We start from the raw sequence: 12009 nt of genomic DNA, 5'->3' as shown, positions 1-12009 counted from the left end.
CCACAATATCTTGTAGTTTGGTTTGTTTTTTTTCTTCAGCGAAAATGTACAATGAAATATCATATCATTTGCAACACAAACAAACAACACATTTTGTCATTCTCTCTAAATGTTTGAGTGCTTTGGTCTTGATCTAGAAATGGTTGCAGCAACGTTCACTCACAACTTTTGGTAGTGTCTGTACATATTGTTGCATAAGTAGCTTCTTCTTGTCCTTGTCGTATCTACAGTACTGTTTAATCCAACTGGAACCCAGCGCTCCTACAAACAAGAAAGGGATGTAAAGCAACAAAGACAATAACAAGGAGGAATCATGAGCTCTGCTCTGAAGCATTTAGGGATCTTGTTACTGTTACTGGTATTAAAGTCAATTGATGTACTCTGTCAAAGTTCACTGAGGTAATCATGACAAAAGCCTGTTTCTAAATTTGCACAAGATTGCCCTTTTACAGGAAGCCCTTGTCAAAGACACTTCCACACACACAGTATCATCATGATTACTGAGGAGATCAGGCCATCCGAAGAGAAGTAATCCACAGGTGATAACTAGGGTTTCCTCTCTAAACTTAGTACAGCTATTATTCAGTGATTTTGTCCCCATTTCGAAAGAATAAACCATGAAATCAGCTAAACTTTAAAGAATCTGCTTGTAATAATTGGTTATCATTCACACAGAATATCATGATAAAATAAAATACAAAGTACAGTCGCAGATCCAAAGTTTTGATATCTTTCACACTGATCAGTTCTTACTCACGTTTCTCATACAGAAACAGGTAGCCTTCTTGCAATGCTGAATTTTTCTTGTTCTCGTACGGTTTCTGTGTGGAAAAAGAACAATTTTCTTAATTATTACAACCCAAACAAAACAGGATGCCACATAATCGTATTTCTTTCATTGCTACATATCAAAATTCAAGAAGCATTTAGACATGGCATCACAAAGCTTTAGACCCATGGCTTCATCTGTTGTAGCAGTCTTGATATCAATGAAGATGTAAGTCTATTACAAGGATTTATTTGTGATTTAAGTTGTTTCTCTTTCTTAAAGGTCAATTTGAAAAGAAAAGATATCTGCATCAATGCTAGAATTTCTTTTTCTTTGCCTGATGACTGCTGGTAAGAATTTTCCAGAGTTTAACATGTATAAAAGATAGCAGCAAGCGATACAAGGTCTAGGAAAAGAAATGATCCTTAACATGTTAAGACATCTAGTTACACCATGGTTTCTGTTGTCTTATACATTCCTTCTCCCTGTGAATAGAAAGAGATGAAAAACACATTACTGACAAAGTACAATGGTTGCATAAAGCCTTAACACATGATGCACATTCCTAGACAGATGAGGATTTAATCCTGCATCAGGAGGAGACACCAAACTCACTTCCATCATCTTGTGCATGAGGTTCTCAGCCTCCTGCCTTGTCGAGTCAAAACCAGCTCTGATCTGTAGATCGGAGAGAAAGGTACAAAGATACATGTCATGGCTCCTCTTTTCTACTCACTGTTTCATCCATGCATAGAGGGACAGAGGTTGTAAAGAGGGGTGCACTTAATTGTGATGATTTGATATTATTTTTCTTCCTCATCTATACTTATCTATGCTTAACAAGCAACAATGAGTTGATTTTAAGTTTGGTGCTACTGCCAGTGTTGGGTACTATCTTAACACTAGCAATGGCAATAATCCCACACTTCAAATCAGTCTGGGGAAGCACATTGACCTAAAACTTATGTCGTATTTCCGGTAGCTAGCATTGTTGAATGTCATCTGTCATCACTCTCTGCACAGTGTAATTCCAGCGCGATCCTGTGGACTTAGGTGAGGTGTGAAGATAAAACCAGCATCGGAATCGATAGCTATGACTGGTATCGCTTGTGTTAATCTGGACACAGAGTTTTGGTGCACAATTTAACACAGTTGTTTGGGAGGCAGCACCAGCACTTGAATTTTACTCATTACGTACATAATATCCAAGCTAAGATCTTTGAGGATGAATGTTAGAACAGAATATTTCTCACTGCTGTTACATGACTGTATCGTTTTCCCTCAAAGCCCAGGTCATGTGATATATTACAAAATTGTACGACTGAAGTCTCAATACCATAGACCGGAATGTAAGAGTCAAACTGGTTTGGTAATGTGATACTGAGCTGCATCATTGGTATATATGCCTTCATCAACATGGACAGGTCTCCACTATATAGTCCACTTGCAAACAGTGGTCAATTGTTCAATTCCGTTTACTCAGAGAAATTTCCTCATAAAGACGCTTACCATACTTTGTGGATTCAAAATATGATCATAAAGCCTTGCAAATTTGTGTCTTTGGCTGGAAATGGAGAAAATAATATGATACAAGGCAGATATAAAATTTGGTGGGTAGCTGCATGACCTTATCCAATACTGACCTATAAAATGTGGCTGGAGAGGAAGGGGGCTGGGTGAATATCTATATATGGACCACTGTCAAGGCATACTCAAGTTTTGTGTTTCCCATATCAAAACTGTACCCCAACAAGCGTTTCTCACTCAACCAGGTGTCACACCCGACCATCTGACCTTGTAAATATCACTCATATTCCACGAGGACCACCTTCTCAACAACTTGGGGTGTGACCTCATGCCACCAGCATTTAAGGTAGCTGTATTTTTGACTGATATTTGATATTGAGAACCAGAAAAGTTTGAGGGATGGGATGAAATCTAAACTAGAACCACAAGAGGGAGACCAGAGACGGACGAGGATCTCAAGTATCAAACTTGGCATCAAATTTGGCATTCCTCCAGCAAAAATCCATCCAGAAAATCATACTCAAGCCACTGGCAGTCTGGCCGCTGGTGTTCCAAACACACCAAAAACCTCTGTTCAACAACGTTGGTTGTTGTAGATGAACCAGCAACAAGGCATGCAAGGACTGCCCAGTGTGAAACAAATTTGTCATTTCCCCATTTGTATTCCATGGAGGACAGAAGGTCAGTTTTATATTGATCTGACGGAATGGCTATCAGTATAACCTGCAGATTTGGGCATGGCGTCTATCATATTGTGACAAGTTGTCTTTTACAACAACAAAAAAAATGCTTCCTCAGTTTTGTTATTCATAGAGCTACAAAGCTCCATACATTAATTAATTAATGTTAATTGATTAATACATAAGAAAAATTTGTCTGATGTGTTTAAATTCCTGTAGAAAATCAATTATGGAGAAGAGTTTTGTGATATAATTCCAGCAGTTTGCTTCCATGTGTGAGATAAAGTTAAATTTGTCTCCAATGATCATGCTGATGTACAGATAATATTTCTAGTATAAAAATATGTAACAAAGGTGAGGGAATTAATACATTAACCAAATGAGAGAGAGGATGCATGGTGAAGCAAATAATGAAGAAAAATCATTCCAGCGTCAGCTTCATATTTGATCACCTTCCATGCGGTCAGTTGAGGTAAACGATCATGGAATGGTTAAGAATCACATATAAACATCAGACAAGACAGAAAGTCAGTCACTACTTCCTGCATCAATTCTGCATAAGATGTAACCAATATGTTCATAGTTGGCAGTTTTTTACGGATTAAGGGCGAACACTGAGTCAAAGTGAAATTCTTCTCACTTTTTTTGATGTTTTTTTATTTTTCTGAGACATTCAAGATATCCAAATCTGCACTTGGTACAAGCTTAAAACCATGGAGAAATGGGTTGATGCTAAAAAAGGTACTCTCCCATGATAGAACTGAGACACAACACTAAATGATCACCTGTCAAAATACAACAAATGTGAGAAAGTGGAGAGGAAGGGGAAAGGTGAAAGAGAAAGAAATATAATGACATGTTAATGACAAGGAAACAATGGAAAAGGAAAAGGTAAGAGTAAGAAATAATTGAAATTTGATATTCTGAAAGTGAGATATAGCAGTCAGGCAGAATATAAGAGAAATACAGAAAGAGAAAGAGAGAGAGAGAGAGAGAGAGAGAGAGAGAGAGAGATGGAGAGGGAGAGTCAAGACAGAGAAACTGTGAGAAAGAGATAAACAAAGTCTGTCTTCTTGACATAAATGATGGGTGGAGGACACATTAAACCATGAAAACCTTTCGATGACTGACCCTTTAAACTGCTCAAGCAGGTCTTAACTACAGACTACAGAGAGTGGGATAAAAGACGACAGCCCACAGGCAGCCCTGGTTTGGCCGGCAAGGTGAACCGGTTCCTTCTCTAGCATCCTTTTACTCACGTTCTGTAATTTCAGCTGCAGCTCCGTCATGTACGGTTTGAACTCTTGCGACACGTCGTGACCTACATCAAACACAAAGGAGCAAGATTCTCCATTAATCTTGGGGGTAAAAAAGCTGACACGTCAGTCACAGGAAGTACCCGAAATCAAAGTCGCTCTAACAACACTTGTATCCTCATATCTCACAGGAGATGAAGAGAGGGAGAGATGAAGAGTGAAGGAGATAAACTATGACATATATGGAAGTTTCTAGACCTTCAATTAATATCCTCCATGTAGCATCCTTGCACAGAAACTTCAAAAATGAGTGCAGATTCTTTAGCTTAATATTTCTGCTTTGCTTTGCATACACACCTTAAAAGATTTACTGCTATACTCTTATGATCCGACATATGACAACTAAAATAGGATAATCACAATGAAGTGCTGTATGTCATTGAAAAATGCCCAATTCTTATCAATTTCTGTTTCTTTTTTGCAATCTTATTTTGCTTACTTTGACTACACAGAGTTAGACCTAAACATTACTGCAGTCTTATACTTCAAATGGTTTTCATATCTGTCATTTTGGCACTGCTGTATTTTTGTCCATTCATACTTCACATTCAGCTGATTACAAACATTATTATTATTATTATTATTATTACTATTACTATCATTTATAGTGCGCTTTTCCCACAAGGCCCAAAGCGCTTACAATCAATTCAAAACATGTACGACAGTATGTAAAATAATGGATAACATTATATGGATAAACATATAAAAGGAGAGAATCTTTGAAGGCTGTGTGAGTCTGTAGAATACAGAGGGTGCCTTTAACAACAGGAATGCATCAATGGAGGATGAGGAGCGTTACCTTGGTGATAGAAGGTGAGCCAGCTATACATGAATCCTAGTAACTGTGAATGAGAAGAGAATAACAGACGGGTTAATGAATAACTCAGTAAACTAACAATGCAAAAAAACATAGGGGAAAAAATACAGATGTGGTTAGACTTGAATATTTTTGATCGATGGTCTCAATCTATCTTCATTGAGACAGGGTGCTGTGGGGAATGAAAACACACAGGCAGAAATACACTATTATTTAATATAATAACTGGAGTTTTGTATTCCCCTGATCTTGTAAAGCAAACTGCTTACAGTACCTGTTTTGGGTGATGATGGCAGAACATGTACACTGAGAGTGGAAACACAGGTATGTCAGACTCATATGGTAATCACTGTCCTACCTTTCTTCAATAGCTCACAAGAAATTTTGGACTCCAAGTTTCACTGAGTCCACAGTGTTCCCACACCCTGAAATATTTTGCAAACATATCTTATCCCATTCCCTTCACAAAAACTTGCTAGGATATTGACAAGAACTATTCTGTCATGTCCTGTGCTCTTTAACTACTTTTTCCTATTTAGCACATTCTCTAACCTTTTTTTCCTCCTTACACATGTACCAACCCCCAACCCCCAGCATTCTAATCCCTCAGGTTTATACAAATGCAACATCAATTTTTTTTTTTTTCATCTTGCTTGCCACCAACTCCCAACATGGAATAATAGGATCTGTGTAGCACTGGCTTGTCTGTGAGTAAATCCTGGATTTCAGTGAATAGACCAGTTTTCTGTGGTTATTTGTTTCCCTGCCACACTGGTATGCAGTGAGACAATAACAGTCTTGCATGAGATGATTTTTAGCCTTTGTTCCAGGCTGTTCTCCCTGGGTTTTGCTTGGGTTTTTTGATTTTTCTTCCTTGTTCCCACAATGAGAAATCACAATTCAGCACAGGCATAGAATCTGGTTTCAACTTATTCTTTACAATGACAATAACTTAAGCTAACTGACAAAAGGGGCAATTGTGTAACAAAGACTGCAATTTGATAAAGTCAATACTCAAAAGAAAAGTAAACTAGCCTAGAAAATAGATTGATGGTACATCAGTGACACGTACGCCACCCTCAGGATTGCTAGAGGTTTGTCCATAGATTTAAATCCCCCATCGAAGCCAAGCCCCCTGGCCTGATCAATGCGGTCTTGTTTGATGGAGTAAAATTCACAGACAGCACCAGGAAGACCCATGCTATTGACTCTTAGACTGTTTATACTGAGTCACTGAACATCAAACAAGCCATCATCAATTGGTCAAAACATCTTCCTATCCCATCCCACTCACCCCTCCCCCATCCCATCCCACTCACCCTTCCCCCCATCCCATCCCACTCACCCCTCCCCCACTCCTCTCCCCTCTTGGCTTCCTGACAATCTTCTCACTACACAGATCACAATGCAAGGTTTATCTAGATTTCTCAATGTGACACACATGTCTCTGAAATAGTAGCAGTAGACACAACAGTACAGTTGATGTAACTTGTCACTTTTCTGGGTGCTCATGTCAGTGCTTGTGACAAACAAGATTTTATTTACTTTTTTTTTTAATAATGGGTAAAAAAATTCACACATTCCAGATTAGATCACACTTCTATTTTTTCTTTTTCTTTATATTTTTTAGCTTATATTCTTTAATTGTAATCTTTCTGTAGAAATGGTCATCTTGACATCATCATATTGACACTTCTGAATTACAATGCATGTCATATACTAGAGAAGGATTAGATGGAAAATAGCTACATTCATTGAATCTACACTAAATTAGAAAGGAGTTTACAAAAATTTTCCAATATGAGAAACAGGAACAGAAATCCTCTAAAATGCATTGTCAATTTTAATTCAAGATTCAGATCCATTTAGCACTAATAGCAGGCAATTAAGATGCTTTTGAAAGTTCTCCAATTGAAGTAAACAATTGTAAATAAGCAACAAAGAGCTTCACCACAAATAATTTCATTACTCTACCATATGAACCACCAACAATGAATTGTAGAAGAAAAAAAAAATCATTACATTTAAAAGAGATAGAGCATCAAACCATGGAATGTGGTTTCAGGCACTCAGTGCTCTAATCAATTAGTTAATTACCACTGGTTTCATTTCCTATTCTTTATCTGTTACAAGGAGAGACCTAGCTACATTAAGCAGCAACTTCTAACAGCATTGCAACTATGCCCCACCAACTATTTCACAACACCACCCAGATGACGAATATTTCTGGCACTGTTTGAAAATAGCTGATAATCATCTCTCATCTTTCAGAGCTACCGTTGTACACATTGCTTTGGGGTGGAGTGGGGTGGGGTGGGGTGAAAGGGGAAGACTGGCAAGTTGATGGAGACACAATTATTCCATGATTACTGTTTAACTCCCTCAATGATTTCCATGTAGGGCACAATATCCCAACTCATCCAATTTATAAGCTTTACCTTTGATGCAATTCTTGGCTAGATTTTGTTGTTACTTTATAGAATTAAAAAAAAAATCTAATCAAAGTTTGCATTTCAAAGAAATATTCTTCAAACCATACCACTGAATGAATCGAAAGTGTGCCCCCCCCCCAAAAAAAAAGGGGTACATTATCAGGTGGTTGCGCAGCTTCTCTCTTTATCATTATGCAATAATCATAATTCTAGAATGTACACACATCACCACAAACTACAACTCTGTCTGTGATGAAATCTGAAATAGACATGCCATCATTCTGACAGATTTATCATAAAACACATATAAATTGCACAGCATTTCATTCATTAATTGTTTCCAAATCACTACTTTCCAAACCTATGACAAAAATTGAGAATAGCCCTAATTTCAATTTACATTTAGTGTGTTTCAAAATGAAAACTTGTTTAACAATGTTTCTAGTTTTGAAGAATCTGGGCTGCATAGTCTTATATGCCAAAAGAACTGTCTCTCATAAAAAGTAGCTTTGAAAAATTTGTGTTTGAACATTACCCTTTAATAAATGATTTCAAGAAGTGACATATGTGTGAGCAACTACAGATATCATAACCACCCCCCCCCCCTCCCCAAGGCAGCAGTGTTACAATATTCTGCTATAGAACAATTTATCAGCATGCTGATACCTGTTCCTAAATATCTTACTAGTGACAACATAATTTTCATAAAAGTTGGTTAGTTGCGGGTTTTTTTTTCAATCTAATGGAACATCATTACATCGTTCAAAAAAAATTAACATTTTGGGTGCCATTTTTTTTTTTTTTTTTGGGTCACTGGAAAAGGGCCTATTATCTTTAAGCAGCTGGAAAAGAGGTATTGTTTTCAGTCACTTGAAAAGGGGTAATCATTTTAAAGTTGCTGGAAAAGGATAGGCTGAAGTGGTGCTCACCGTCTCCACAAACTCAAACTTCTTCTTCTCTTGGACCTCCTGCATCCTGAAGACATAGTTGAGTGAGTCTTTGTGGAACTGTCTTCTTTCCATGTCGAGGGCAGCATCCGCCTTGAGAAAGGGAGAATAACAGAAAAATGAAAATCATTACAATTTTTTTCCTATTACGATGCAAATTGCCCTTCCTCTCCAGTTAGTGGAATATGTGCCTTGAATTTCACTCACTAGAACACCACCATTTGTTTCTGCAAAGACCATGTACAAAGTGTTGACATGACTCTTATGGTAACAAATTGATTGTGCAGGTCTCTATGAAAGAACATGATTTCTTTCTTTCAAAAAAAAAACGTTCATGGAGACTGTAATCAACTGCAAGAAATTCATGTTATCTCAAAATTTCCAAAGGCACACGACATCAGCTTATGGGAATCAAGTCTCTTGATGACACATATTGTTATATCGCATATCTTTTTGACTTGCCTAACACATAAATCAGAGTTTATATATTGAACACCCCCTCTTCCAATTAAAAACAAAAGAAATGGGCAGTTAACATGTAATTACAAAATAAAGGAAGTGTAATCTGCATTTCAAAAAAACAAAACAAATAAAGCTGTCAGAGCAAATGATTGATGTCATCTCTCATAATCATTCCTTCTCCAGCATTTTTCCATGATGCAGTCATCCTACTACATCCAATGTCCTCTCCACAATTCATGCATATCGTCCTGAAATATTTCTGCATGCCTAATCTGGTGATTGAGAACCAATTCTTGCTAAATGAAACCAATCAATCCTAGTCTTTCATTCCAAGCTATTTCCTCATTGAGGTTCAGGTATATTGCATTTGTGCATTAGTGTTAAATGGGGCACGACAAAGCCAGCCATTAAATCATGACCAAATAGTTGTCAGCCATTAATTCCTTCATTAGTTTACAATGGCCATTTTGATATCATGTGTTCTACTTTTCCACTTCAGCTTGTAGATATAGGACTATTTGTAGAGATTACACATAAACATTTAAACTCACATACACACAGTTAAATATATACATACTGTAACAAAGAAAGGATCAGATATCAATGGCACTGTTAAATATTTGCCACCAAACACCTAGTTAAAGACCAGACATTCCCTGAAACAGAATGTTAAAACCAACCAATTATACAAGCATGTCACATGAGCCAGGGAGGTGAGAGGAACACCTCCCTTCATGAGCCCAATAGGGCCTACACAATACTCACAGAAATATGAAGCAATATATCATTTCATGGCAATAATAAAATACATCGAATAAAACTGAGATACTTTCACCATGTCACAATAACCTCATTAGCTGAATCTATTCAGCAAGCATACTGTTTCCCTAATCTTTCATTTCAAACTTTTCCTACCCCTTCAAAACTCTGGAAACCAGACCCCGATGTGAACGATGCCCGTCAGCTGTGCACTTGGGCCAAATGTGATAATTGATGTGGGATACCAGGGGTAGGATTGAGTCCCCTGCCAAGCCTGGACCCTTGTCTGCATGATGGCCTGGCATTCTGGTTGTGTTGTGGGTCCAAAAAAATTGAACAATTTGGGCCACAATCCAAATATCAATAGGTACATGTAGTACCTACTAATGTGTTTTTCTCAGGCTAAGTTTAATACTACTGTTGCTATGCTCAATCATTGATAACAATGGCCTTCTTTCAAGGAACCGACAGTTCATATCGGAATGATACTTCCCTACTTCCGACAAGTGTCTCCGAGGACATTCTCAAAACTATTAGGCATCACATGCAGCTAGATTTGTCAGTGGTAATAACAAAGTAAGATCGTCTTTCCGTTGTGAAAATTGAACAGCATTCCTATGATTTTACCATACAAAATTCCTGTACATGCCTAATTATTCATCCAGTTTCAATACCATGGCTATATATCAGGTCCATGGACTACATTTAAAAACAAGCGTGAAATAGGCATACCTTACACATGTAAGTATCACAATCATCATTGGATGTCTGTTGGCATACAGGATCTGTCACATGCATTTACACAGAAGATATTTGCATAAACCATGGACTAAATTCAAACCACCTTCATGGATACGGGCCATTGAGGCAAAGATTATTCAAGAACTATGGCTGCTTTGGATACAGATTTAGATTCAATTTAAGAGACAGGCCAGAAGCAGAAAGTCTGAATGCAGACCTCTGACATCGTTGGACAGGTGAATTCAGAGTGAGTTGTTTAAAACAGGTGGCTGGGACGCTGTAATCGCTCCAAACTAAAATTCCCACCGATGTGGAAGGGGCATTGGCATCACACTGGAAGAATTCTAGTGTGAACAAGGCCACTTCTGTGACTGATTACCACAAGCACCAAATTGGAAATATGGCTTGACAAGATTGGGAGGATCGTTTGAGAGGGAGAGGTACCTTGGATGTCCCAATCAAACCAGCTGCGTGGGAGACTCCAATTTCAAGTTTGGGGGACACAAACATGAAATACAGACTCTAGGATACATTCTGGCCTCAAATTTGGCCACTTCATTTTGTGACCAGTTTACATTCTCATGATGCACTGCAAAAGTAAAAATTGGTCACTTGCCATTATTCATTTGTAACTGTAGTCACACATACGAGACAAAACAACATTCTGGTTACATGTTTAAAAGCACAATCGTTCATGCTCAAGGCCCATTTTGGAAAGCAAGAACAGATCTCTCAACTTTTCAACCCTGAGCATACAATGTCCCCTAGATGTGAACTCAGTGTACCACATCTGGATGTTGTATATCACATGAGTAAAGATGTGTTTTTGTTATTCTGTTCCTACCCCTTGACTGTAAGTCTGCCATGGGGCTATTCTCATAAAAACACTGTCATGAAAAGCTATAAACTGACACTCTGTATAAACTAAACTACTGTAAAACCAGCAATTTTTGTGTGCATTTTAATTTTGTGAATTTCACAAGAGCCACGAATCGCAAAATCAAAACGCATGTGAAAGTTCTTATCTACACTATCTAGGCCTATGCACTGAATGCCAGTGGCAATTTATTATTATTATTATTACTATTATTTATAGTGCGCTTTTCCCACAAGGCCCAAAGCGCTTACAATCAATTCAAAACATGTACGACAGTATGTAAAATAATGGATAAATGTTACAGCTACGAACTAGTTGCTACTGAAAAGATGTGTTTCCAAGGCTTTTTTTAACACACTGACTGATGGAGACTGTCTAATGGTAAGTGGTAAATTGTTCCAGTGCTTTGAAGCAGACACAGTAAATGTCCTATCACCGGCTACGGTGCGAGTAACAGAGTATGTGAGACGAAGCGGATCACTAGATGACCTCAAATTTCTAGTAGGTGTATATAAAGTCAAACAAACAAAACAGAATTTACAAAAATTTCATGCTGCGATAAAGGCCGTTGGGTCCAATTTGTGAACAATTTTATGCCGCATATATTTCTGGTTCTATAGTATGTCCAGCTAGAGTGCAAGCTGGCTAGAACAACGTGATATTGAAAACTGTACATGAAAAC

At 37.8% G+C, this 12009-nt stretch overlaps 1 protein-coding gene across 1 annotated transcript in view; it reads right to left on the bottom strand.

Annotated features, from left to right (window-relative positions):
- LOC139712308 (rho GTPase-activating protein 26-like) overlaps positions 1-12009 on the bottom strand; it is a gene marked incomplete at its 5' end in the record, with an annotated part of 86411 nt that overhangs the window by 50278 nt on the left and 24124 nt on the right. The window contains 6 exons of the mRNA XM_071624147.1: positions 164-261; positions 758-821; positions 1385-1447; positions 4236-4297; positions 5092-5134; positions 8471-8581. Of these exons, the coding sequence (XP_071480248.1) occupies positions 164-261; positions 758-821; positions 1385-1447; positions 4236-4297; positions 5092-5134; positions 8471-8581 (441 nt within the window). The remainder of the gene's footprint in view (positions 1-163; positions 262-757; positions 822-1384; positions 1448-4235; positions 4298-5091; positions 5135-8470; positions 8582-12009) is intronic.

The sequence above is a fragment of the Diadema antillarum genome, unplaced genomic scaffold (genome assembly GCF_040938485.1).
Source record: "Diadema antillarum isolate AM-2024a unplaced genomic scaffold, OU_Dant_1.0 seq00001791_RagTag, whole genome shotgun sequence".
NCBI classification, from domain to species: domain Eukaryota; kingdom Metazoa; phylum Echinodermata; class Echinoidea; order Diadematoida; family Diadematidae; genus Diadema; species Diadema antillarum.
This window is presented reverse-complemented; position numbering and strand designations above follow the sequence as displayed.